The 27,568-nt window shown below is 44.9% G+C and overlaps 2 protein-coding genes and 1 long non-coding RNA gene across 8 annotated transcripts in view; 1 reads left to right on the plus strand and 2 right to left on the minus strand.

The window, feature by feature from the left end:
• LOC139636567 (uncharacterized) lies at window positions 1–3,807 on the minus strand. Its single transcript, XR_011694426.1, has 3 exons — window positions 3,419–3,807; window positions 524–748; window positions 1–422 (listed from the first exon to the last, which is right to left on the minus strand). It is a non-coding gene; the product is annotated as an uncharacterized lncRNA (long non-coding RNA).
• Window positions 3,808–4,889: 1,082 nt separating this feature from the next.
• The window catches only part of slc5a10 (solute carrier family 5 member 10), a 30,130-nt gene continuing 7,451 nt past the window's right edge, over window positions 4,890–27,568 (plus strand). The window contains exons 1-12 of one of the 5 annotated variants that reach the window (XM_071505529.1): window positions 4,904–5,101; window positions 5,227–5,292; window positions 6,722–6,783; window positions 11,085–11,149; window positions 12,877–12,948; window positions 14,279–14,383; window positions 14,935–14,994; window positions 15,449–15,553; window positions 15,703–15,808; window positions 16,351–16,431; window positions 16,550–16,755; window positions 20,110–20,245. In XM_071505529.1, coding sequence (XP_071361630.1) covers window positions 12,934–12,948; window positions 14,279–14,383; window positions 14,935–14,994; window positions 15,449–15,553; window positions 15,703–15,808; window positions 16,351–16,431; window positions 16,550–16,755; window positions 20,110–20,245 — 814 coding nt within the window. In that variant the 5' untranslated portion in view covers window positions 4,904–5,101; window positions 5,227–5,292; window positions 6,722–6,783; window positions 11,085–11,149; window positions 12,877–12,933. Of the gene's footprint in view, window positions 5,102–5,211; window positions 5,293–6,721; window positions 6,785–10,436; window positions 12,785–12,876; window positions 12,949–14,278; window positions 14,384–14,934; window positions 14,995–15,448; window positions 15,554–15,702; window positions 15,809–16,350; window positions 16,432–16,549; window positions 16,756–20,109; window positions 20,246–27,568 lie in introns of those variants that run through there. The other 4 variants (XR_011694518.1, XM_071505528.1, XM_071505526.1 and 1 more) reach the window with 4 other exon arrangements.
• On the minus strand, window positions 17,667–27,433 carry fam83gb (family with sequence similarity 83 member Gb). 2 transcript variants are annotated; one of them, XM_071505523.1, is made up of 5 exons: window positions 26,141–27,433; window positions 24,279–24,446; window positions 23,270–23,394; window positions 21,081–22,487; window positions 17,667–18,859 (listed from the first exon to the last, which is right to left on the minus strand). In XM_071505523.1, exons 1-5 carry the CDS (start codon window positions 26,630–26,632, stop codon window positions 18,802–18,804), a joined length of 2,250 nt encoding a protein of 749 aa, XP_071361624.1. In that variant the 5' UTR covers window positions 26,633–27,433; the 3' UTR covers window positions 17,667–18,801. The 2 variants fall into 2 exon arrangements, with proteins under 2 accessions (XP_071361624.1, XP_071361623.1); XM_071505522.1 differs by having other exon boundaries at window positions 21,086–22,487; window positions 26,141–27,432.

Consider the following 27,568-nt stretch of genomic DNA (forward strand, 5'->3'; position numbering starts at 1 on the left):
GGGTAAAACAAGCTGCTGCCACTGCCCCAGACAAAGTGACGAGAGACGAGGAAGTGACGTCCTCACTGATGAGATGACTGACAGACTGAACTTTCATTTTGACCCCTACAGAGTGTAGTGACTTGTAAATGTAAAGTTTGTATTTGAATATTGCCACTTTTCAATTTTCATTTTATATGGTCATAGGACGCCCACATGAGTGTGTGAAAATGAAAATGCTAATTGGATTGCTGCATTTTCTTTTTAATTAAATTGTGTGTACTGTGGGATGTGGGGTCACATGACTGCCGGCCTGAGCAGGACAGGTGTGCTGACTGGGCAGCTCACACAGGTGTCCTGAGTTTTCTTTGTTCTGTGTCCTGAGCTCATTCTCTGATTGGCCTTCAGTTGAGCTGCTTCCCTCCATCTTTCCACCTTTGTTCCTGAGTGTGTAGAGTGAGTAGTTTATTTCATTATATTTCCTCCAGTCATGTTTATCCTGTTGAACATCTAATCTCCTTGGTGAGCTGGATTAGTTACTCACTTGAGATTCAAATGTTGGCCGTTGTGTTGTGTTCACTTCACACTCAGACTTTATGACCAAACAGTGAAGTCTTGATTGGTGCAAGGTGTCAGATGAGGTTCAAACTGTAAACTGGACACCACTGAAATCCAGGACGACCACAGCTGCTGTTTTCAGTTTGCTGCAGAGGCTTTTCTTTATTTTGAAGGAGGCTCAGTTCGTCTGGAGTTTGAGTTTGTGGGTCACCTGTGGAAAAAAATCTCACTCATCTTAATATTTTTTTAAAAATCGTATGAAAATCAACAGTAGTTTGCAGGTTTCTGGGGCAAGATTACTCAGCTTTAGCAGCAAAAATCCCCAAACACACACACACACCAAACAAACCTATTCAAATTATATGGTTGTCATGGTTTAATATTTGAGTTCATGGTCTTCAAGAAAACGCATATTTAAATAGTAGGAACCTTGTCTTGTGTTCTTGTTTTCTTCCTCTGAGTGTTGAACATAGTTCAGACACAGAGCAACACTTCAGTCCTGTCACTAGAGGTCACCACAGACCTGCAGCTCAGAGAGGAGCCTTCCTCCTGTGGGCTCATTGTGTGCACATCCTCCTAAACTCTGATTTATCAGTCAAAAAACTGTTGCTGAGTGACTCTCAGGAAAATGGAGACAACAAACATGTTTACAAGGTCTTTCACCTTCATTTATTTAGGTTTGTTATTCTGAGTTTACTGTGTGTGCAATCACCACTGGAAGTGATCACATACTCATCAACCTCATATCATTTTACAGGCTTTATATCTGAAATGAATTCAAGATCTTGCTGACTGAGAAGAAGAGTGCATTTAGGTGAGGGATCAAGGTGGAGCTGCAGAGGGAGCAGACTCAGCTGATGGAGATTCACGCCCACAGATAAATTCTTTAAATCATATGTCTGGCAATTTCCATTGAAGTTGTATTGATATAAGACACAGACGGGTAAAACAAGCTGCTGCCACTGCCCCAGACAAAGTGACGAGAGACGAGGAAGTGACGTCCTCGCTGATGAGATGAGACTGTCTCTCAGCATCTTATCACTTGTTGTAATACATTTAAAAATCTTTAAATCTCATCTCTGGTCGTTTCCTTACAGGGAACAATCTACAACCACTGCCCCAGTGACAGAAAAATTACAATTGACAAGGAAGTGACGTCCTCACTGATGACCTGCCTCAGTGAGAGGACTGAGTGCATTTTCATTTTGAGCCCTAAAGAGCACAGTGACATGTAAATGTAAATGCAGTGGCCTGAGGGCTGTTTGTTAATTATGTTTAAATACTGTCACTGCAGAGCAGGTGAAGTCTTTGAAAATCATCATTTTAATATGTTCGTAGATGAGTACACACATGAGTATGTGAAAATGAAAATGCAAAATGGAGTACTGCATTTTCTTTTTAAATTATACTTAAAGCATCCTGTGGGAAGTGGGGTCACATGACTGCTGGGCTGAGGAGCACAGGTGAGCGGACTGGGCAGCTCACACAGGTGTCTTGAGTTTTCTTTGTTCTGTGTCCTGAGCTCATTCTCTGTTTGTCCTTCAGCTGAGCTGCTCTCACTTTTGTTCCTGAGTGTGTAGAGTGAGTAGTTTATTTCATTGTATTTCCTTAAGTCATGTGTGTTTTAAGTGGTACATTTAATCTCCTTGGTTTGTTCTCCCACCGTTATATATTTAATGCGATAATGTATATACTGATTTTGATTTAGAATTGTTTGTTGATTTATTCAAGATAAAGTGATAGAATTTGACCTGTATGTTCGCTTCCTTTCATTTGTAGACATGTGACCACTCACACCCGACTGACTGCAAGCAAAAGATTAAAAACCTTCAGATGGAACCTGCTTGTCCTGCTTTGCTCACATTCATTCAGTCCAGCATTTTATCCTAGAACACATACGTGTGTCAGAAATCTCAATTCTATCATGGATTTTTTTTTTTTCAGTTTCAAGTTTATATGATAATTCTCTTGAAGTCTTCTATAGGCTTTTGTAATGACCTTAATGTTTAAAATTTAGTCTGTTATTTTCCTGCACCAGATGCTTTGAGGACAGACCACTATAATCATGGATTGGACTCTACAATCATAATCCAGATTGTGCATTTAAAGGAGAACCCAACCCTTTGACAGAACTGTTCTTATTCCTGTGCCTCAGAACAGTTTGGTCAGTATTTGTGAACATGCAGCTCTTCACTGAAGTTAGAAACCAAAGAGAGAACATTAATCTTCGATGTCGACCCGGTTTGCTCTTTAACAGTGAACGGGGCTCTGATGCTGTGAGGCCATAAAATGTTTATCATTTCTTGGCCCGAAATGAGATTCAAATTTCAAATTTTGTGCCCAATTTAAAGCCAAATGAGACGTGTCAGGAGGAACACAACACAGCTACTGTAGATTATAGGGTTAGCAAGGTAACTAATTTCCCCCAGTGGCTCAAATTAATTTCAGCTGTAGATGCTGAGAACAAACCTTTGACTTTTTCAGTCGATCGTTCCAGAGTCTGTTTTTCTGCTGTATTTGTTCATTTGCGCTCAATGTGAGCGATTCAATTAAAGATTGATGCATTCCACATTTTCGTTTCTCACTGACAGATTTTAATCAGTGTTTTGATGGAAGACACAGCTGCTAATATTTCAAAGTCGATGCCGTTGTGTTGTCTCTGGAGGATTCTCTGGTTTCCAGCTTTAGGACAGAGGGATGTTTTCAAACACAGACTTCACTGGTCCTGGGGCCCAGGAAGCACTTCTGACATTTAAGCCTTTTATTTATTCAAAGTTGCTTCAAACGAATGAACTGTATGTTTATGAATGTTGTGATTATTATTTACTAGTAAGTTAAACTTACAGCTTACAGCTGTTGTTGGGCTTCTACCTTCACTCACCGCTGCAGTTTATGAACTTTAAACATTTCCTTCACCGGCACTTCCTGTTGTTTCTGGCCTTCATGTTTCTGCTTTAATATTTCCCGTGTGTCCGTGAGACAAACCGGAAACAAACTCGTTAGACTCGGTCGAGTCTTTGCCAGAATGATGTGAGTAAAGTAAGAAATATAAACCGGGAACAAACACGCAGAAACAGCTGATCCTTGTGACAGTGTGGAGGCCGGTGAACCGGAAGAGCCGAGGAAGCCGCAGAGCCGCAGAGAGCCGCTGTTTATCCGCTGCCCTCCTGCGCTGATTGGGCAGAAAACGCGCGTTTTCTTCTTTAAAAAGAAGCAACAAACAAACATGAGGCAGAAACTGAAGCTTTGCTCTATCAACAGCCTCCAGCGGATCTGCTCCTCTGCAGCACCACCACCGAAGGTAAGAGAGTTCACTTTATTCATCAGAGCCTGTTTGGTTGGAGGACGAGGCCTTTGCATCATAAGAGAAATGAACTGAAATATTGATGCTTCTTGTTTTGTTTGCAAAGAGGGAAACTCGGCACAAATGAGACGCTGGATATGTTGAACAGAGTTTTTGTAGCTGCTGAATCTGTGAGAAGTGATGTTATTGTTGGAGACAGCAGTGGTGAGCTGATGCAGAGACGATGTGACAGAAGTTGTGCTTTTGTTAAACTCTTTGTGCAGACAACTGTGAAACTAGGGCTGGGTGATCTTACTTTGGCATATGATCAACTTTTAATATGAATGTACAGATGCCTTCATTAAAGCTGATATATTTAGAGAGCCCTGGTTAATGTCCAGGGTTAACGCTGCTAACCTGCCCACTGCCACCTGTTAAACAGCTAGCATGCTAACCGCAGCTAGCATGCTAACCGCAGCTGGCGACAGCGGCCCTTGTTCTGCAGCCTGGAGCATTTGGCTCACAGACATATATTATTTTATATTATATTATATTATTATATTCTTCACCCGAGCAGAACAAGAGCTAATGTCACCAGCCAATGAGACACCTGCGGTAAAGGCGGCACACGGGAGGCGGGGCTGCTGGTTAGCAGCTGGTTAGCAGCTGGTTAGCAGCGACTTCACTTCCAAATCAAAGCGCTTATAACACCTCATAAATAACTGTGCTGTCCAAAAGAATACTCCATATGAGCTCAGCGAGAAATGTGATTGGTTGTGGTACAATTTGTACATGTAAGACAACATTGTTGAGGAAGAGCTGCTAGCTAGCTAACATCTGGAGCTGGTGTCCAAGTGGCGGAAAAAGACGTCGTTACTTCCGCTTAGGACTTTCACAATAAAATCAGTGGAAACAATGTAGATCGTGATAAAGCTCGAAAGATTGACATATGACCTTTGGCCAGATCGTCCACCCCTATGCTCAAAAATGACAAGTATACATTCTGACATTCTGACAGAGGGAATGACCTGCCCTCTGACTGAACTTTGTGATTGGATTGTCATTGTCCAATCAGTAAGGTTTAAAAAAACAAAAAAAAAAATTCTCTTTTTTTCTTGGCACCAGTAAATGCCACTTAAACCACAACCAAGTAATGTAAGGTTTTAAAAATCTTTCCAGGATTCCTGTTAACAGTATCTGCAGTTGGAGCTGTGTGCGATAACCTCCTTTGAAACTGATGGGAGCTAACTTCATAACTTGCACTTGACTGAGTTTATAATGGTAAGTGAAATGAATTATTTAAAGTAAAAATGTTTCTCAATATTGTTTTGTGAAAAGCTGCCTGAAATGTCTTGATTTGCCCTGCGATGGAAAATGTATTTTCGTATAACTGCATGTTTTCATAGAGATGCCAGAACCAACCTCAGGCCAGGACCACATCCTGTATGGTGCCCCACACCCAGCAAAAAATGGTAAGTCATGGGCATGACTCCATCACATACCTATACCTAAACTAGGATCAAAAGGATTTTGAGCTTATAAAGTGATGTTAACAAATAATTCCAAATGTAGTTTTAAATCAATCTTTGTAAACCTGCAAAATCTGTATGAGAAACTCAAGTATATACACATGAAGACATTGTGCTTGTGTCGAGGAGGTTTGTGTTTGTAAAAAGACCGTGTGATTTTAAAATCTGACCAAATGAAATCAGTGGTGAGGTAACACAAAGACACCGTGGAAGAACTGCTTTTGTCAATGTCTGTGTATAGATACAAAGCAGACAACTGTGTAAAACTTGGTGTTCAAAGTTTCTACACAGTGTGTGACACTGAATTTACATGCACACTTTTGACACCATCCTTACACCTTAAAATGATTGGACAAAGACAGTCCAATCACAAAGCAGAGTCCAATTAGAGGGCAGGTGGTTCTGGTATCTTCATCTTTATCGCACCTCCTGAAAGATGTGGTAGATTTTCAAGATGGACGACAGTGCTGGCTTTAATATCTACTACACCGTTCAGGATCTGCGACAGATGAAGGCAACAGAACCACCTGCCCTCTGAGTGGAATCTGCTTTGTGATTAGACTGTCTTTGTCCAATCATTTTTAAAGTGTAAGGATGGAGTCAAAATTGTACTTGTAACCTCAGGGTCATACACTGTGTAGGAATTTTGAGCATCAAGTTCTACTGTTTGCTGCTCTGTATCTGTTCAGAGATTTGGCAAAAGCACCGTCTTCCACAGTGCCTTTGTGTTAAATCACCACTGACATCAGTTGCTCAGTTTTTATTTTTCAGTTCAGTCTTTTTACAAATGCAAATATTATTTGCACTTTTCACTGTACACTAATAAGACATAACAAGCTGTACTTGGTATCAAATTAGACAAGACTAGAATTATGTTCTTAGAGGGTAATTTACAACACATTAGAACAGAACTATGTTGTAAACTAAAGGGAACTTTTTCTTTTCCTTTTTTTTTTTTTTTTTTTACAGCTTGCATAGCTTTGTGAAGCAAAGTGATGCATCAAACAGAGTTGTTACAGAGTAGCTCCTCATTACTTCGTCGTTATATCACAATGAATTACTTCACAACGAATAGAGACGGCAAGTTTCAACACAAGTATTCATATTTGTAATCACATCCATGTTGGTTTTTTGATAAATTAGTGATAACAATTAATATACTTTGGAAACTTGCTGTCTCTGATTGGTTGTTAAGGAACTTATTTGATGATATAATGATGAATTAATGAGGAACTGCTCAGTAACAACTCTGTTTGATTTATCACTTTACTGACCAAGACTCTACAAGGTGTAAAATATCACTTTATCTACAACTTTGCCCTGCAATGGAAAGTCATTGTATTTAATACAGTACCATTGTATGTTTTCATAGGGATGCCGGAATCCAACTGGGGCCAATACCACACCTTGTCGTCCTCCACAACCAGCAAAAATGGTAAGTCATATTCATGACTCCACCCCATACCGATATAGGCTCAAATTAGGGTCCAAATGATTTTGAACTTGTGAAGTGATGTTCACAAATAATTCCAACATTTGTAGTCGTAAATCAACCTTTGTAAACCTGTGAAATAAATTTGTATGAGAAAGTCAAGTCTGTGCATGGGAAAATGATTTTTTCCTTTTGACAAAGACATTTGTATTTGTTACAAAGAAAAGACTTTGTGACTCAAAACTATGAACAAATGATCAGTGTTGAGGTTAAACAAAAACACAAAATAAATAAATGGTTTTGTCAACAACTGTGCTGATACAGAGCAGGAAACTGTGAAACTCTGCTGTGTGTGACCTGCTGAGTTTTATAGTTTCCAGCTTTTTATCTGTACACAGACATTTACAAAAGCATTTCTTTTGTGTTAAACCCTCACCACTGACCATTTGTGTAGTTTTATTCAGAGAGTCTGTCTTTGTAGCAAATACAAATGTCTTTGTCAAAGGATAAATTTTTTTTTTCACATACACAAACTTCCATTTCTCCTGCAGATTTATTTTACAGGTTTATGAAGTTTGATTTACAACTACAACTTTTGGAATTATTTGTAAACATTACTTTACAAGCTCAAAATCATTTGGACCCTAATTTGAGCCTATATAGGGTCGGGGGAGTAAGTCGGGGGAGTAAGTCGGGGGAGTAAGTCGGGGGAGTAAGTCGGGGGAGTAAGTCGGGGGAGTAAGTCGGGGGAGTAAGTCGGGGGAGTAAGTCGGGGGAGTAAGTCGGGGGAGTAAGTCGGGGGAGTAAGTCGGGGGAGTAAGTCGGGGGAGTAAGTCGGGGGAGTAAGTCGGGGGAGTAAGTCGGGGGAGTAAGTCGGGGGAGTAAGTCGGGGGAGTAAGTCGGGGGAGTAGCCTCGCGCGAGGCTGAACGAGCCCGATGGCTGGGCGCAGGGCCGCCTGGGGGTCGGGCTGTCCAGCCTCGCGCGAGGCTGAACGAGCCCGATGGCTGGGCGCAGGGCCGCCTGGGGGTCGGGCTGTCCAGCCTCGCGCGAGGCTGAACGAGCCCGATGGCTGGGCGCAGGGCCGCCTGGGGGTCGGGCTGTCCAGCCTCGCGCGAGGCTGAACGAGCCCGATGGCTGGGCGCAGGGCCGCCTGGGGGTCGGGCTGTCCAGCCTCGCGCGAGGCTGAACGAGCCCGATGGCTGGGCGCAGGGCCGCCTGGGGGTCGGGCTGTCCAGCCTCGCGCGAGGCTGAACGAGCCCGATGGCTGGGCGCAGGGCCGCCTGGGGGTCGGGCTGTCCAGCCTCGCGCGAGGCTGAACGAGCCCGATGGCTGGGCGCAGGGCCGCCTGGGGGTCGGGCTGTCCAGCCTCGCGCGAGGCTGAACGAGCCCGATGGCTGGGCGCAGGGCCGCCTGGGGGTCGGGCTGTCCAGCCTCGCGCGAGGCTGAACGAGCCCGATGGCTGGGCGCAGGGCCGCCTGGGGGTCGGGCTGTCCAGCCTCGCGCGAGGCTGAACGAGCCCGATGGCTGGGCGCAGGGCCGCCTGGGGGTCGGGCTGTCCAGCCTCGCGCGAGGCTGAACGAGCCCGATGGCTGGGCGCAGGGCCGCCTGGGGGTCGGGCTGTCCAGCCTCGCGCGAGGCTGAACGAGCCCGATGGCTGGGCGCAGGGCCGCCTGGGGGTCGGGCTGTCCAGCCTCGCGCGAGGCTGAACGAGCCCGATGGCTGGGCGCAGGGCCGCCTGGGGGTCGGGCTGTCCAGCCTCGCGCGAGGCTGAACGAGCCCGATGGCTGGGCGCAGGGCCGCCTGGGGGTCGGGCTGTCCAGCCTCGCGCGAGGCTGAACGAGCCCGATGGCTGGGCGCAGGGCCGCCTGGGGGTCGGGCTGTCCAGCCTCGCGCGAGGCTGAACGAGCCCGATGGCTGGGCGCAGGGCCGCCTGGGGGTCGGGCTGTCCAGCCTCGCGCGAGGCTGAACGAGCCCGATGGCTGGGCGCAGGGCCGCCTGGGGGTCGGGCTGTCCAGCCTCGCGCGAGGCTGAACGAGCCCGATGGCTGGGCGCAGGGCCGCCTGGGGGTCGGGCTGTCCAGCCTCGCGCGAGGCTGAACGAGCCCGATGGCTGGGCGCAGGGCCGCCTGGGGGTCGGGCTGTCCAGCCTCGCGCGAGGCTGAACGAGCCCGATGGCTGGGCGCAGGGCCGCCTGGGGGTCGGGCTGTCCAGCCTCGCGCGAGGCTGAACGAGCCCGATGGCTGGGCGCAGGGCCGCCTGGGGGTCGGGCTGTCCAGCCTCGCGCGAGGCTGAACGAGCCCGATGGCTGGGCGCAGGGCCGCCTGGGGGTCGGGCTGTCCAGCCTCGCGCGAGGCTGAACGAGCCCGATGGCTGGGCGCAGGGCCGCCTGGGGGTCGGGCTGTCCAGCCTCGCGCGAGGCTGAACGAGCCCGATGGCTGGGCGCAGGGCCGCCTGGGGGTCGGGCTGTCCAGCCTCGCGCGAGGCTGAACGAGCCCGATGGCTGGGCGCAGGGCCGCCTGGGGGTCGGGCTGTCCAGCCTCGCGCGAGGCTGAACGAGCCCGATGGCTGGGCGCAGGGCCGCCTGGGGGTCGGGCTGTCCAGCCTCGCGCGAGGCTGAACGAGCCCGATGGCTGGGCGCAGGGCCGCCTGGGGGTCGGGCTGTCCAGCCTCGCGCGAGGCTGAACGAGCCCGATGGCTGGGCGCAGGGCCGCCTGGGGGTCGGGCTGTCCAGCCTCGCGCGAGGCTGAACGAGCCCGATGGCTGGGCGCAGGGCCGCCTGGGGGTCGGGCTGTCCAGCCTCGCGCGAGGCTGAACGAGCCCGATGGCTGGGCGCAGGGCCGCCTGGGGGTCGGGCTGTCCAGCCTCGCGCGAGGCTGAACGAGCCCGATGGCTGGGCGCAGGGCCGCCTGGGGGTCGGGCTGTCCAGCCTCGCGCGAGGCTGAACGAGCCCGATGGCTGGGCGCAGGGCCGCCTGGGGGTCGGGCTGTCCAGCCTCGCGCGAGGCTGAACGAGCCCGATGGCTGGGCGCAGGGCCGCCTGGGGGTCGGGCTGTCCAGCCTCGCGCGAGGCTGAACGAGCCCGATGGCTGGGCGCAGGGCCGCCTGGGGGTCGGGCTGTCCAGCCTCGCGCGAGGCTGAACGAGCCCGATGGCTGGGCGCAGGGCCGCCTGGGGGTCGGGCTGTCCAGCCTCGCGCGAGGCTGAACGAGCCCGATGGCTGGGCGCAGGGCCGCCTGGGGGTCGGGCTGTCCAGCCTCGCGCGAGGCTGAACGAGCCCGATGGCTGGGCGCAGGGCCGCCTGGGGGTCGGGCTGTCCAGCCTCGCGCGAGGCTGAACGAGCCCGATGGCTGGGCGCAGGGCCGCCTGGGGGTCGGGCTGTCCAGCCTCGCGCGAGGCTGAACGAGCCCGATGGCTGGGCGCAGGGCCGCCTGGGGGTCGGGCTGTCCAGCCTCGCGCGAGGCTGAACGAGCCCGATGGCTGGGCGCAGGGCCGCCTGGGGGTCGGGCTGTCCAGCCTCGCGCGAGGCTGAACGAGCCCGATGGCTGGGCGCAGGGCCGCCTGGGGGTCGGGCTGTCCAGCCTCGCGCGAGGCTGAACGAGCCCGATGGCTGGGCGCAGGGCCGCCTGGGGGTCGGGCTGTCCAGCCTCGCGCGAGGCTTCATGCAAACAACAGAATGGGAACTTAAAAATGTAATAAAGTAGTAACAACTATTAGCATCAACACTTCACATTTACAGCTCTAGTTATAATTATAATCTTCATAAACTACATAAACTATTAACTGATTGAGAAAACATTAACAAAGGACTCAAGCATTAATTACAGCTTCTAAACCCTTTATGAATGGTGCCTTTTTAGGAAGAGGCAGTGATATGTCTTAAACTTTGATGCACATGTCTAGACACTTTTTTATTTATTTGCACCAAACAAAATGCAATATCCACCACTTTATAATCCTACTCCTTTGATTTGTTCAGTTTCCTTTTTTTTCTCTGCTTCACCAGAAGAAATGATTTTTACTTTTAATCGATGATTAATTGATGATGATTGATTAAAACCAAATAGAAATACTTTGAAGCGCTGATCACTGGCTATGGAGATGTGCCTTCATACAGTCTGTGTCACATCTGTTCAGATTAAAAAGAAACAAGACAACGCTATGTGTAATTAAATAATCTGATTCTATTCTGGGTGATTTTTCCCTTAAATGTGACTTCTTTAATTTTAGTGGCCTTGTAATGGAAGTCACACCTAAGTGTGAGTGTTCACACAATTAAAAACTGTTTGTTTAATCTGAACATGTCTCGACATTTTTCATTGAGCAACAACATGAGAGGACGACAAGCGTGAGAGGAAGAGAGACAGAATTGGGTGAGTTTGCTTATGTGCTCCCTGATGTGAAATTAACTCATTTTCACACACAAACTGCTGGCTGGTGTTTGTCTGCTATAAGGAGCAGATGGTGGCAATGGAGATGCCCTGACGTCACACACATCATCATTAATCTCACACACACACACGCACACACACACACACACACACACAAACAGAAAACAAAATATAAAAGCTTAAGATGATGTTGGGTGCAAAAAAAAGTTTCGCAGAACAAATTCTAGATAAAATTTGAATTATTTCACATTAATTCACATTTAGAAGAATTTAAATATGGAATTGCTTGGCAATATTTTATAGTACATTTACTTAATGTGTAATTCCAAAATCACAGTCTTCATTCTATGCAAAAAAAAATTTTCTGAAGCTCATAATTTTTTCTGAACCTTCACTGGTTGGAGGATCTTTCAAAAATCTTTCAAAATGACTTTGCTTTTAGTTTGTCATTCCCTCACTGTTCCCCAGTTGAGCTGCAGTATAGGGATGGTAACAAAAATAGGTCATTTTAAACCAAAAAAGGTTGTAACTTTGGACAACATCCATCCAACTTTTCAACTGAAGTCATTTATTAGCTTCAGATAAAACTCTGAGCGCGTTTTTGACGTATGAAATAAGGACTGTAGATCTTGTCCCTCATCACTGGGCAATGAATCTCAATGGGCGGCAAGAACAGGAGGATTTATCATGGGAAGAAAAATCTGTAATTTTCAAGTTAATTTTATGTCGACTTAATGACTGCTTCCTAAAAGTCACCACACACAGTTCAGAAACTGTTAAACCTGTTTCTCTCACACACACTTTCACTGACCCTTCTTGGCACTTAGCAGCAGATGTGTTTAGACGCTAATGATTATAAACTTGTCATCGCCAATGATTGACCATCTGTGTGTGTGTGTGTGTGTGTGTGTGTGTGTGTGCGCGTGTGTTTGTGTGTGCATGAGCATGAACTCTGGTCCACATGAGCATCTGCTGTACTCCACTGCTCACCCACACCACACACTCCATTATCCCCTAGCACAGTGTGTGTGTCAGCTCCGCAGGTGCCACATTAAGGTGATGTGTTTAATCATCAATTCAAGCAAGGGACTGCCCTCTTCACACGTACATGTGACACTGTCTCAGGCTTTCAGCGAGGTCAGCGTGTAGTTCGGCTGAGAGCAGGCTTTTAGCGAGGGCTGGAGTGTGTGTTTGTGTGTGTGTGTTAGTGAGATTGTCTATTGTTTATGTGTTCAAAGGGCAGCGATTATTTTAAGTTTTTTTTTTTTTTTTCTTTTTTAAATCAAATTGTGTTTTTAAGGAGTGTAATGTGTTTTTCTTGGTGTTTAGGGTGTTTGCAGTGTCAGGTTGTGAGAGTGTAAACCAGCAGTCTGATGAGACTCTTACTGCACAGGTGTGAGGGTTAGATTCAGCAGGTGTGTGGCTATAAGGAAAGGGCAACATAAGAAGCAACCGTGCGTGTTTCTGCTGTTATTTTTAAGTGTGTGTGTACTTTTGTGAACACTGAGGATGTCTAATTCCACCACCAACTTCTACGCCCTACCACAGTCCTTCAGCTCCTCTGACATCATTGTAATAGTTACCTACTTTCTTCTCAACCTCGCTGTCGGCATATGGGTAAGAGTCAGAGGTGTATATATGTGTGTGTTCTTGCACAGTTTATGTGTGTGTGTGTGCGGATGCTTGTGTGTAACAGTTTCCTCTGTCAGTCATCATGCAGGGTCAGCAGGAATACTCTGAGCGGATATTTTTTGGCTGGACGCGACATGGCCTGGTGGCCGGTGAGTGTGTGTTTGTATCTCATGATCTGCCCTGTAACATCTGTAACATCTGTAACACTGCTGATGTTGAGATTATAAGATTTTATCTGCATTATGAGTGTGTTTTAGATTTGAGTTTTAGATTTGAGTTTTCACATCATAGATGGCAAAACCGATCGTTCTTTTGTATTAGTCAAAATGGTACCACTTTCTGATAAGGCACTGTTCATAAAAGGTTTATAAGCTATAAATATTGGATTAGTTGGATGGTTAATAATAGCTACAATTAAGGGTTAATAAATTTACCTTTTTTTTTTACCAATTTGCCAATTCTTAATAGGTAAGTGATAAGAAAATTATAAGTACAACATTTTATTTGCCAGGTTGTGGAAAATCCTCCTCCAACACGACACTGTGCTTGTCTTTAAAGCTAGCTTTTTAATTCATCAGGGAGATGCCTCCAAATGACAGTTTAAGCACTTATCTGCAGAACATCTGGACCAAAATCCATTTATAAAATGCTTATTACATTTACAACTGCAGACTTAACATGGTATAAGCCTTTATTACCTTACACATAGAGTTTGACTGCGGCTGCTGATATGTGTGCAAATGGTCTAAATTTAGAGAGAACAGCACAGTGATGTGCTGTTCAGTGATGTTGGTAAAAATTCAAAGAAGAGTTTCATGTGAATAACTCAGTTTTGACAAAAAAAAAAGTCAGGCAGGTGACAAAATGTTGAGAAGTTTTAATTCTTATTGTGTTTTTGTCTTGTGCTGACAAATACTAGTGCCTGGATAATACTAATACTGAATATCAGTAAGGAGATGAATGCAGATGAGTGAGACTGGTATTGGGCATGATAACAATCAGACTGCTGGTGGGCTAAAAAAAAAAAAAAAAAAGATACCATTTGATGCTACTTTATACTGCTCCACCACAATTCACACAGATTGAAATATTGTACTTTTTATTCTTCACAGTCATCTGATGGTTAGTTACTTTTAAAATGAGATTTTACAATAAAAAACATGACAAACCTTTTTGACTTGAGACCCCTTTACAAAAACCTGTATCTTGTTGGGCCGCTTGTTACAAATGAGATGTCTATGAGTTGTTGGCAGTTCCACTAAAGTATGATCTCTCCTCTCGGTTTCATTTAAATAGCTGTTTCAGTTCCAAAGAGATAAGAGTAACCAACAATTCTCCAAAAAAAAAAAACACACAAAGATTAGAGAAGCATCCAGAAAATGAAAACAAATTTGTCTAGCAGTAGTTTGCTTTCTCTTCTTTCCTCTCCTCTTAATTATCTCGGGGCACCTCAAATTTATATTGTGACTCTTTGTGTAGATCGGAGCGTCTCTGTTTGCCAGTTCAGAGGGCTCAGGTCTGTTTATTGGTCTGGCTGGGACTGGAGCTGCAGGAGGCATCGCTGTCACTGGTTTTGAATGGAACGTGAGTAGAGCCGCACACACACACACGAGATGCTATTCTAGTTTATCTACTAACTGAACACATCATAGTCTGGTATGAAGGAGATCTGCTAATCCATCTACATGTTTCTTTTGTGGCGCGCTGACAAACTATTTGTGCAATGAAACAATAACATACTCCCTCAATGATTAATGTCCTTCCTTGTATCTGAAAAGAAAACAAATGACATAAGCACAACAATAGCTATTTCACCTCTTTTAACATGACTGTCTAGACCAAAGAGATAAAACTACTTTGCGGCGTGTTTGTGTTTGGTTTGAGCGTCTTCCTTCAGATGTAACAGACAACCAGCAGCAGGGGGCAGCAGCAGCACAACCTCTTAAATGGCATCCAGATGTATTAGGTGGTGAACATGAGGCTCAAGTCAGCCCACAGTAGCGGTACAAAGACTTGCAGACCACTGAAAGAGTTAAATGTTTTTCCTCAGTTTGAGATTTTTCCTCCTGCAGTGACTGACTGTGGCAATCATGTCACACTTCTCTTTCCTCTTTCTGTCTCTTCCCCTCTCTAAGGCCACCTATGTGTTGCTGGCACTGGCTTGGGTATTTGTACCTGTCTACATCTCCTCAGGGGTTAGTTTGCATATACACACTCTCACACACACACACACACACACACACACACACACACACACACACACACACGAATGGGTGCATGTCTGCTTGTTATGGCTGGTTCAGCAGGTACATTTAGGTGCCAAGAGACATTCTCTTTACAAGCATTCCCCGCCTTGAAAATTCCCCAACAGGGTGTTACACTACTGTGGCACACACACACACACATACACATACACACACACACACACACGCACACACAACTGTCCTCTAATAATAAAGAGCATAAATTAGTTTTTCTCTTAGTTGGTTTATGTTTACATTAAAAACCGGTGACGTGTGAACACATCAGACTTACCCCACCCACTGTTACCATCTGCTAATTGGCCAATCGTACTGAGCTCCTAGGCTTCTTGAACTCGCCTCTTTTGTGTAGTTGTGGTGCTTGAGATGTCGAAATGTGTGTGTTCAGATCGTGACGATGCCGGAGTATCTGGGCCGTCGTTTCGGAGGAGAGAGGATCAGAACCTACCTGGCTGTCCTCTCACTGCTGCTGTCCGTCTTCACAAAGATATCAGTACGACAATGTCCCACTCACTCACACACACACACACAAAAACAGGATAATACTTCAGTTGGCTGCACTGGTTTTTCCACCATTTAGTAACACCACCTGCACTGAGACTGACTCCTCACTGATAAAACATGTTGTGTTTCCATCACCAGACTGACCTGTACTCCGGAGCCTTGTTTGTTCAGGTGTGTCTGGGATGGAACCTCTACCTGTCCACTGTCCTGATGCTGGTGGTCACTGCACTCTACACTATTGCAGGTACACAAACAACAGTGACATTATATTTGCATATCAGGTTTGAGCACACCGCAGGAAATTTAGAGCACAGAATTTGCATACCTTTTATTTGGCAGGTCAATTATTAATCAAACAAAGATTACTTTACATAAAGCAAACAAAAATCTATTGTGCGTGTGCAATTAACTGTATTATTTGCATTGGTATTGTCCACACACATTACTCATTCATTCTTTATCAATTTCACAGTTCTGTGAGATCTAAAACCCTTGGACACTTGCTCACAGTGTCTCTCTTGCTCTTTTTACATTTTTGTGCACTTTCACATTTGCCAGCTTGCTAGTTGTTGATGACTACAGTTTTTAGATTCTCAAATGGGCCTAAGTTCTTTTTGATAATGACGTGCTTTTGACTCTCAGAGCCAACAACACAATATAGTAAACAATATCACACACACTGTACACAGCCACATCTGCCTGCTTTTGTGTAATTTTAGATCCATGACGAATAGATGTGCTGTTGTGGATAGATGCTACAAACCCACACTGTACACTTTCATTCAGGTGGTCTTGCCGCTGTCATCTACACCGACACTCTTCAGACATTTATCATGATTGTGGGAGCAATCATCCTAACAATTACTGGTATGTGCGATTTCCATCATTTAAACCTAAACTGTGTGTAAACATTTGCACGTGTACTCATGAAACAGTAGCCATTGTAAAGAATATATTGTTGAAGTTGTGTGTTCCTGACCCACAGCCTTTAACAAGATTGGTGGCTACAGCAACCTGGAGCGTGTGTACAGCATGGCAGTGCCCAGTAAGATCATCCCCAACAGTACCTGCCACCTGCCACGTCAGGACGCCATGCACCTGTTCAGAGACGCCGTCACTGGAGACCTGCCCTGGCCGGGCATGACACTGGGGCTCACCATACTGGCTACCTGGTACTGGTGCACCGACCAGGTACATCTCTGATACACTTTTTTCACACGTTAATGTCTCAGTGTTGTTTGTTTGTTTGTGTTCTGGAGGCAACTGCTGATTTAAATGACACAAAATGAAAAGTATTTTAATTTGTGTGCTTTCTGTAGTTTTTGTAGTTTTTCCCTAGTTTTGTGTACCAATTTCTAAAACCTGGGAATGTAGAAAATCTAATGTCTTGCTTTAATGAATTCACTGAAGTCCTGTAAAAATAACATAAGGGGTCTGATTATCAGGCATATTTTAGAAACAGCACTTCCAAAATTTCTGTTAACTGCCTAAAACTGTGTACAGGCTCAGTCACTGTAAATATGGCTGTTCAAAGTTGAGCCAAAAATTTATATTTCCAACACACAGCTTTGGTAATAATCTTAGTCTGTGCCTTTGTTCTCTCCTCCAATTCAGTATCATAAAACACTCCCTAATCTCCAGAACAGCTACTAAACGGATTGTGTGTTGAGACTGTTTCGACTACTGTTTCCCAGGCCAAGAATGATCTTTCAATCCAATAATAAAATTGGTTGGATTGTGTTCATACTACTTGTCCTAACAGACTTCATTCTACTAATGTGGCTGCATCCACAAGTTTCTGTAAAAAGAAAAAAGGTCAGGATCCACCCTGTTTCCCAGATGATGACTGTGCCAAACCCAAACACCAGGCTTCAAAAGTCCTTTTAGAAAACTCAAAGCTACAATTATATTTTTCTGTCTATGAAGCAAATGCAGACATACTTAAAAATACCTCACTGTGCACGTACACAATTCTGGATTATTTCCAAATCAGTTGTCTGGGTCCGGATCCTTAGGTTTAAGTCATGGATTTTCACTTTCAGAATGACAGACCTTCCTGAAATATAATGATGCTGATTTAATTGAACTGCTTGAGGCATGAACAGGGCAACAGTCTGTTTTTTTATTTACATGACATGACATTCACTTTTGGTCCCACATCAGTGTTTAACATTGCATACACCTGGTCTTTACAACCACAGAAAATTGTCACATATGAAAAGCAATCAACACAGTAGCCTTACCCTCACACCATCAGTAACCAATCACAGTGGTATCAACGCTACAGCCTGACTAGTCTATCAGAGAGCAAACATAATCGGCTGATCTCACATGTCAGATACATCGCATCTGTGTATCTTGAATATGGAAAATGTTACAGTACAGAATTCTGAAAAAGAAAAGTAGTTGAGGTAAATTAGAAATATTTGTTCATAGGATTCTTTGCAAGACTGAGGTGAGAAGAATATCACAGCTGACCAAATCTACCATTATATCTGTTATGTTCTACAAAATACCCTGCCTGTAGTAAATATCTTAGCTCTTTTATAACTAAATTTGAGGGATCTATGCTGGAAAAAAAGTGTATGTTTATGCATTTGTTTGTAAACATAAATATCAGCTGAGATATTATTATCAGAGTTCATTTCCTCCCAGATATCAGTATCTACTTCTTAAAAATTGATTGTAAGGAGACATGATTCATTTACAGACAATACCTCTTAAAACACATTATTAAATCAAATTGCCAACCCATGCTGACGTTGTCAAAAAATCTTGTATGTTCTTGTAGGAGCCTTGAGATTTCAAAACAGGAAATGACAAGCATGCCAGAGAAAGAAAGGATTCCACATTGAAGAGTCACCAGTTTCTTAGCAAGTGCATATCAAGAAACATCCTTGTGTACCTGTGCTGGTCCCCAGGTCTACCTTGTAGCCTTGTTATTTTGAGACACTTTCTTCTGCGACACACCTCCTCGTGCCCTTAAGTGTCTGAAATTGTTCAGTTTTGAGAGAGAAACTCCAAGCAACCCTGATTGGTTGTCTGGTGGGTGCGGCAAGGCATGGTCCATCTTCCTGTATCCCGGGCTGTGGCGTCGTGGCGACCGGCTGGACCGCATCTCTGGGCGCAGCTGGGCCGAATCAGGGTGCAGTGTTTGGCCCTGCCAGTAACGGTGCCCTCCAATCACTGGACCAGCTGCTCGGGCAGGGCGGTGGTAACTTCCCGGTTTGGCAATGATTACTTTAGGTCCTCGCTGCCTTGCATCACGACCTGGAGATCTTGAGGTCTGGAACAGCTAGACAGAGAGAGATGAGTGAGACCTCATGAACCTACACATGGTTTCTATTTGTGAAGCTATGAATGACTGTAAATCCTCCACTACTAAACTCACTCATGGAGTAGCTCAGGGATCAGTTCTGGGCCCTTTCCTATTTAGTAACTATATGTTACACTTGGGTCAAATGTGTTTATTAAAACAAATGTATTTTGGGCATTTTATGTCTTTATTAAACTGTTGTGATATGAAACAAAATGAGGGCAGAGTGAGATGGGGAATGACATGCAACAAAGGTACCCAGCCACACTTAAACTGCGAAAGTTCATGTTCAGTATTTTAAGCCCCTAGGCCTTTTATTCAAATGAGGCCATCTGATTGAGCACTGTCGGAGTATGCCTTACAGCTAAAATTTTGTAATCTCAGAACATCTTTCATTTAAACTCCAATAAAACAGAAGTAATTATCATAGGTTTAGACTCTGCATTCATATTCCCTCTTGTAAAACTTTAAGCCGCAATCCAGAACTCTACCATGAATGAAAAGTAATGTCTATGGGAATCGGGGCGAACATTACCAGGCTTCTAGTTTTTGAGTGTAAGCTAGTTAGCCTAGCTTGCTAGATTTCACTTCACAAGATGGTGGCTCTCCCCTAATGTTGAATGTTGTAAAGTGGTAAACAGCTTAGCATTGGTTCTGTACTTTTTAGTACAAAACCAAAACTATATAGAGTTGTTGCAAAACGGGACCGTGTCTTGTATCAGTGTTCATAGGCTACATGGCTGTGATGTGCTTCAGTGGGTAGCTAGTAGTTTTTGTATATTGTCATATTGTTTATATTGGGTGCTTGTTCTGCATTCGCTCTTTTAATTTTTATCCGTTATACTTCACTTAATTCTTCTTTTAAACATATATATATATGTTTATATGTTTATATATATATATGTTTATATATATATATATATATATATATATATATATGTATATGTATATATATGTATATGTGTATATATATATGTATATATATATATATGTGTGTATGTATATATATATATATATGTGTGTGTGTATATATATATATATATGTATATATATATATATATATGTATATATATATATATGTGTGTATATATATATATATGTGTATATATATATATATATATATATATATATATATATAGTATTCCACTGAACATTTCTTGGTTTTTGTCTTCTGAAGGGTGCTCTAAATAAAGTTAACGTTATTACTCTCTGTTTTTCTGTATGTAAAGGTTATTGTACAACGGTCCCTTTCTGCTAAGAACATGAGTCATGTGAAAGGAGCATCGATCCTGGCTGCCTATCTGAAGATTCTGCCCTTCATCTTCATCATCCTCCCTGGCATGATCAGCCGAGCTCTCTATCCAGGTGCGTGCACATACATGTGGGCAGACAATCACACACCTTTTAATTAGGAAAAGGGCATGACATGTTTAACTGTAAACAGGTGCCAGCTTGCCGGTGATACACACCCATTTTCAGATAAATTTGTTTACAGGTGTGAGACATCATCTTTGTCTTTCCTGTAAATGGAGAATCACTGAACTGTGTTGCCTGCATCTTAATGACAAACATTATTCCCGTGAACCTCGACACTTGTTTTGTCAGTGATTGCTCATTACGCATTAAAAACAGGATTTAAAAGATTTAGACAAGCAGTGTGTCAACATCTACGTCAACATCACTTTGCTACGTAAAACTGCAGCTTACAATTATTTCTGTTAATGATTAATGTGCTTATTATTTTTTCAGTTAATCTATTAATTATTTAGCTCATTAAATGTGGGGAAATAGTGAAAAATACCTATCCCACCTGCAGTGTTATTTTTATAGTGCTTATTTTATTCGACCATCACTCCAAAACTCAAAGATTCAATAAACAATCTTATAAAACGGAGAGAAGCAGCAAATTAACCTACTAATTGCTTCGGTTGACAATTATTTTTCACAGTTAATCTGTTTATCATTTCAATTTTCTGTGTAACTATTAAGTCTGTAAAATGTGAGAAAATAGTGAACAAATGTTCATTGCAATTTCAACATCCAAAATCCAAAAGACTCATATTGTTGTAAAACAGAAAATACCGCAAATCCAGATACACTTGAGTATCTGGAACCAGCAAATATAAAAAGATTCATTGTTGGCAGCTAATGTTCTATGACTCATTGTTTAATCCTAGAGGATTAGTTATATTGATATTACCTCACCTGTCCTATGTGCCTGTGTGGTGAGGGGTGACCTTGTCTGCGGAGCTGCTGTGATTGGCAGATGAGGGCAGTGCTGTCCTCTGACTGGCTGGGCTCTCGCAGGTCCAGCATGCTCTGGGAGAGGCGGGCCATCATGTTGACCCCATCTCCTTGGCGATGGCCGCGACCTGAACCGGTTGTCACTCCGTTTGTCAACAGGTCACTTGGCTCCTGCTGGGAGTCATAAAACTCCTCCTCTGACGCTGTGGAAGCACTTGAAGGATCATCATTGGCTGCTTGGTCACAAATGACCTTTGTGCTGTCTTGGCTGCCATCTTCGTTGCTGCCTGAGTCCCTGCCGTCATTCTTTGATGTTATGCGGTCACGGCTTGGTGTCAGCTGCTCCCGGGTTTTCTTTTTGCTAGAAGAACCATCTAAACTTTCCAGTTGGTCAGTTTTTACCAGAGTCACCTGTGGTTGGCCAGGCTGCTCTGACGGGGCAGAGTCAATGACTAAGTGCAGTGTGCGGCGTTTAGGAACAGGGGGTGCTGCAGGTTGTGCCCCTGGAGTTTCTTTAACGTTGTCTGTTGGCTGTGAATCAGCAGTAACATTGGTTGATGATGTGGGAGTGTGTGCATTTGGTTTTTGTGTGTCTTGTGCTGGAGGTGTGTTGGGCTGCTGAGGGGCCCCTCTGGAATCAGTTTGGTCTTTATTCGGAGCTGTGTGTGTTTTCTCCTTGACCTGTTTTTTGGTTGGACTGACAGGAGTAGGGGCTTCTGGACTTGTATTGCCAGAGGGATTTTTGGCTTTTCCTGCAGCATTTGCATCCTGACCTGAAGCGGGTTCCTCAGTCTGGGGTGTTAGCATCAGTGGTGAGCTGAAGCGTATAGCCTGGCTGACCTCAAACCTCTCCGACCTCTGTAGGTGAACCTGGTTGGCCCGCTTTTCATCCCTGATGTTGATAAAGCCAATCACGTCGCTGGGTGGGTCTGGCTCTGGCCAGATGGGCAGGTATGGAATCAGGTACGCTTTCTCCAGATGGGCTAATCCTGGGTGTATGGGTGGCTCTTCTATGACCTCCTTAAGACGCCCTTTCATAATTTTTAGCCCAGTGGGATTCTGGGAGTTTGAGTTCTTGTTGCTGGAGTTCTGGTCAGAGGAGGTCGGACTTGCATGGGTTCCTGTGGCAACCAGGGCATATTTAGGATTGATGAGCTTCCTAGCAACAGCAGCTGATACAGGCGCAAGAGCTGTCTGAGGGAGTGGGTCAGGGATTGGTTCATCTACCATGGGAACCTTGCTGAGAGACACACCTCTGGACAAGAGGTAAAGGTCACGAAACTGGAGGTCAAACGTCTCCACTGCCTGTCCTGTGATCACAGTGATGAGGTTACGGTCCAAACGAGAGGAAGACCAGGTGAAGCTGGAATAATAGAGACAGGGAAACATAAATTCACAGCAGTGATTCCCCTCTAAATGTGCTTGTCTAAAGGGTGATTAGATTTGGAACTTTTTCATTACATCTGTCCCAGTTCCTGTGTCTCCCATCTAAACACTTCCTTGTCACGACAAAACCCAAAACAACGTGTAATCATGACACCAGTCATTTGTAGCCTGAAGACATTTATCATATTGTGCTCTTTGATTACACTGCAAGATTGTTTTTCCTCAACATCCTGGTAGAACAAAGAATAAACTAATAAATAGATGACAATGGCAGTAAACCCGAGAGTCTGTGTGAGATTTATAAACTGTGTAATTTTCAGAAATTAAAAAGTAAAAAGGTAAAGTTCAGCACGCCACTTGGAAGCTGAGCAAAAAGCTCTAAACTCTATACATCTTATTAAGTTATTATGGTGAACGAATTAGCTGCATATTTACAACCATTTGCTTTAAGCTGTGTTTTGGCTCATTAATTGCTAAATGCTCTACTACGGTCAACCAGCCATTTGCTAACTTTGCCTGTTGTTTTGTGCTGGGTACATAGTTCACAGTGGGTTTATCTGAATCTGGTTGAAACACAATGAAAGGAGTGAGAGTGAACCAAAACAGTGATCTGAAAGACACCAAAACGCTATGAACATCGAAGGGGTACTGGGTAATGGGTAATTACTTTCTGTGGGTTTATCTCTACCAATGTAAAAATATTGATTAGTGCAAACAATAAGCAGGAATGTAGAACATACTGTTTAGCACACTGCTCACCTGTATGAACCCGAGATGGCTCTGTCTCCATCTACCAGGAGAAACTTCTGGCTCAGCGAACCACGCACCTTCTGCGCCGAGCGTGTGAAGAACTCCACACCTCCACAGCAGCGCACACGCAGATTCTACACACATGCACATACATACAGAGTTAAAGCTGTGTAAACAAAGGCACTTGGGAACTTAGTACTTACAGGAGGAGGGATTTTAGTGAACAAAAGAGAAATAAAGGCAACATGAGCATGGAGAGACAGAAAAGAATGAGTTTTCTTGTTGCTTAAGAGCAGCTCTCTAATACCTGCATAACCTCATGTTGGCTGACTCTACAGGTTAGAGCCTGGACTATCTATGTATGTGCATGCTTGTATGACACACCCTGCGGTGTTTGTCTTCAGCCCTGTGATAAGGGTGTGGTTCCAGGCTGAGCGTTACCTCGTAAGTAAGTGTTCTGTGCGAAATCTCACAGCAGACACTAACCATTGGAGATCGTAAATGCTCATAATGATGGCAGAGATGGCAGATAAGAAAGAAGTTGAGAGAAGGGGGGGGGGGGGTTTCTGCTGGTTAAACCCATGAGGAAGGAAGAAAGAGAAATGAAAGAGAAGCATGTTACCAAAAGTAAAGTGAGCGTGCACATGGGTTATTTAATTGCCTGCAGCACAGACAGAAATGTGCTTAGTGTCTTTCTGGTTTCCACTCCAGATTTCTAAGAAAATCCCCTGTGAAACACTAAGTATTTTCTGTTACTGCCTCGACCAGTTCAGCTCTGACATTCAGCCTATAGCAAACAACTTGCTGATGCATGCACCTTACCAAAGCCTGCCGGCAAAAACCTGTTATACCTACACCATTTGTGTGCCCTTCTTTCAAATACTCCCCGATCTAGTTATTTCTGAAAATAACCTTTTTCTACTATTGTATACTTGCACAACCCTAACCCATCCCACAAGCCCAACTAGCTCATCCCCCAGCTTATCAAAACATCATCTGGGTGTGTCTATATACGTACCTTTAGGTGTCCACGGTGCATATCAGCTCTGCCACACATGGAAAGAAAGCAGGGGACTGCAGCCATGTCAATTATTATGTATACAGGAACTTTGCGTTTGTACGCCGCATCCAGCAGGTCTCGAAAGATATCCACATCTGTAAACACATCCATCACCACGGCTATTACCTACACACACACACACACACACACACACAAAAACACAGACAGGAAACCACAAAGGGTGTTAGTGTTTCCTGGTCTGTGAGGGTGGGTTTGATTTAAGCTGCTCTTATCAACAATATCAAACTCATTAAACCCTCAAAAGGAAGCTGGGCACTTGTGAGAACTGCATTTGAACAATAAATGAAACCCTTTAAGACAGAGAATGTTCCCACTGTCCAGAATGATGGTTCCTTAAAAACAAAGAGTCTTTTGCAGGGTGGTGATAAAGTGAGAAGTGACTGGACAGTGTGTGTTCAACAACACAGCAGCACTGGTGACAGCTGGGTACTCTTCACACAGTGCTGCCTGTTCACTCTCCAACTGACCCAGTTTTGAGTTTAAAACTGCAGAAATAGATAGAGAGGAGTCCCAAACATGGACAACATAGCTAAGAAACTGAACAAGACAACAGCTCTGGAAAAAGCTAGTTGGTGAACTTTGGGGGTTTTAATAGTTTACCACAGATTGCAAATCAACTTTATTATGACTGTTCTTTTGTCTACTTGCACACAGTGAAAGACGGTCTTGGCAATCATAGAAAAGGTTGAAAACTAGAAGGTAAAAGAAGATAGGCTGTAGTGTGTAACATTAAATAGTCTTAAAAAGCAGGATACTTTATAAATACTATACATACAAACCCTATGCAGGGAACAGTTTGTTTGTAATTGAGTTCAGCTGAACAAAAGCCTCGGAAAAAAGGTTGTTTTTGAGCCTGGATGTGCTGGGTCTGTACTGCCTTCCAAGCAGCAGAGTTAAGCCTAATTATTTGAAGTCTTAATGTTTGTTGCTCTGGTGCAGAACTAAACTACTATATTTGCATGTGCCAATGTTCGTGTATGTGAGAGGTAAAGGTTAGGGTGCTGGCATGTAGCATATTCAGCGACGTCAGAGAATTTCTTTCCACTAGCGTGTCAAGATCAGACTTGTTTCATTTAAAAAAAACTTTGTTGGGTGCATGTGTGAGTTGGCACATGTGAGAGAAGAGAGAAGGAAGTAGGTTTGTGAGGCAGGAAAAAGGCAAGTAATCAGATGTAAATGGACAAAAAAAAAAAAAAAATCAAACTCTGGCAGACACTGGATTAAATTCAGTCCAAAAAAGCCAATGTCAGATTATTGTTGGTAGATATGTGATTTAGCCAAGTGTACAACTGCATCGCTGTCTGTGGTGTGACAGGAGAACACAGAGGAGGAAGTCAAACCTCAGATCAAAACATTCATTCTCAATTTGTCATTGATTTAACATAAAGAAAACAATGATGGTGAACGAGAGGTGAACACAAACACCTAATAGCATGATGCAATTCTGCACAATTGGTGCAGCTACTAACGATTATTTTCATGCAAATATTTTTTTCTCAGTTCATTGATTTCTATTTTTCTTAAAATGTCACAGAGCAGTAAATTTGCTCATAATAATGTCACAAATTGCAAAACCTGATGCTGGAGAAGCTGGAACCAGAGCTAATTATAACAATAACTACCCATTAGTATCCTGTTAATTGACTAATCAATTAATCAACTAGCCAAAAGCACAAATTGGCTACTTCAAATTTGTTCTGTAAACTACAGTACTGTTGAGTTGTTTCTGTTTGATTCCCTGAACTTTCTTTATCACTACAAACTTTGCTACCACCATCTTCTCCATCCTCTCCTCTCACCTTCTGCGCTGAGGCGATGCTCTTCCGCACCACCTCCTTGATGTGCGTGTGCCCCTCGGTTGGAGGTTGGGTGTACACGGTCACACGCGTCACCCCACGGTAGGAGATGGCTTCGGGCCACCCCAGATCCAGCTCGGCCACCGAGGCCTCGGACCGGTCCGGCCAGTACTGGAGCGACACCTCCCCGTCTCCCGCTTCTTCCCCGGACCCCGGGGTGATGTTCCCCGGACCCGGCGTCTCCGGTTTCTGATGATGCTCGTACCCGGGTCGGTAGGCCTCCGCTGTGCGCGCAATCCGCTCCAGCTCCGGTTCCGAGAGGAACTCCCGGACTCCGGACTGCCGGATGTAGTCCGTGAAGGCGTCGCGGCCGTTGGCGACGAGCGCCTCGAGCGCCAGCCGTTGGTCCTCGCTGTAGAAAAACTCCGGCTTGCTCTCGCTCACCCGCCAGTTGACGTGGTGCTCGTCCAGACACTGGATCTGAGACAGCGCCATGGCCCCGGTGCGGCCCCGGTGCGGCCCCGGTCACTAAACGGTTAACTGCCGAAACCACTCTGACCCAGTTTCCACTTCTCGGTCCGGAGGGTCAAACCTCAGAAAAGTCATTACGGTCCATAACGTGTGCGCCTGGCCTGGGCCCGTGATGTGAGAACGAAAACGATTTTCATCAAAGGGGAAATGAGCCGCTACAACAAGGGCTCCACCTCAGCCCAGATACCTCAGGTGACTCACACTAACTCAGGTGTCGTCGGAACGGAGCTCCCCCCACACACCTCCACCCCCAACTCACCGCCCAGCGCCACGCCTTTCACCTGACAGCGGCCGCGGAACTGCAGAGGCGGCCCGGTTCAGCTGCTCCAGCCGCGGGGCCCGGCAGACACGGAGGCAGGCGGCCGTCTGGGTGGATGAGTGTGTCTGTGTGTCTGCCAGTGAGTCAATCCAAAGCGGAACATGTACTGGAGATAGAAAATTCAGTCATTAATCCTCCTTTTAAAAGTGTTGAAACCGAGTGTGACTCAGCCGAACTGCTGTGCTGACGACTCACTTTTCCTCTTTGTTTGTCGGAGCGCTTAAAGTCTGACAGCGGCGCTTCACAGCTGCTCGAAAATGGCAACTGAGTCAAAAAAAAGTCGTAAAATTAACCAACGTGGCACTTACGAGTCCAAACTTTGACTGAGTCCGAGTCCACAGCGATTAAACATTCGTTATTTCCCTTCAAAGCGTCCCTCCGGGGTTAAGGTCCAGCGCGGCAGTGTGCTGCAGCTGCCGGTGAGAGCCTGACCCTGGAATTCGGCAACGGAAGCTGAGTTACCGGGGGCGGAGAGGCGGAGTGTCCGGTAGTTGGTTAGGAAAGAGAGAGTTTAAACTCCACCCTCCTGTCTGGACAGAGGGAGAGAAATCGTGTTTTTTCAGCAGGACCCTTACGACAGA

The sequence above is a fragment of the Trachinotus anak genome, unplaced genomic scaffold (assembly GCF_046630095.1).
Source record: "Trachinotus anak isolate AG129_WGS33_773 ecotype Australia unplaced genomic scaffold, CSIRO_AGI_Tana_v1 ptg000019l, whole genome shotgun sequence".
NCBI classification, from domain to species: Eukaryota; Metazoa; Chordata; class Actinopteri; order Carangiformes; family Carangidae; genus Trachinotus; species Trachinotus anak.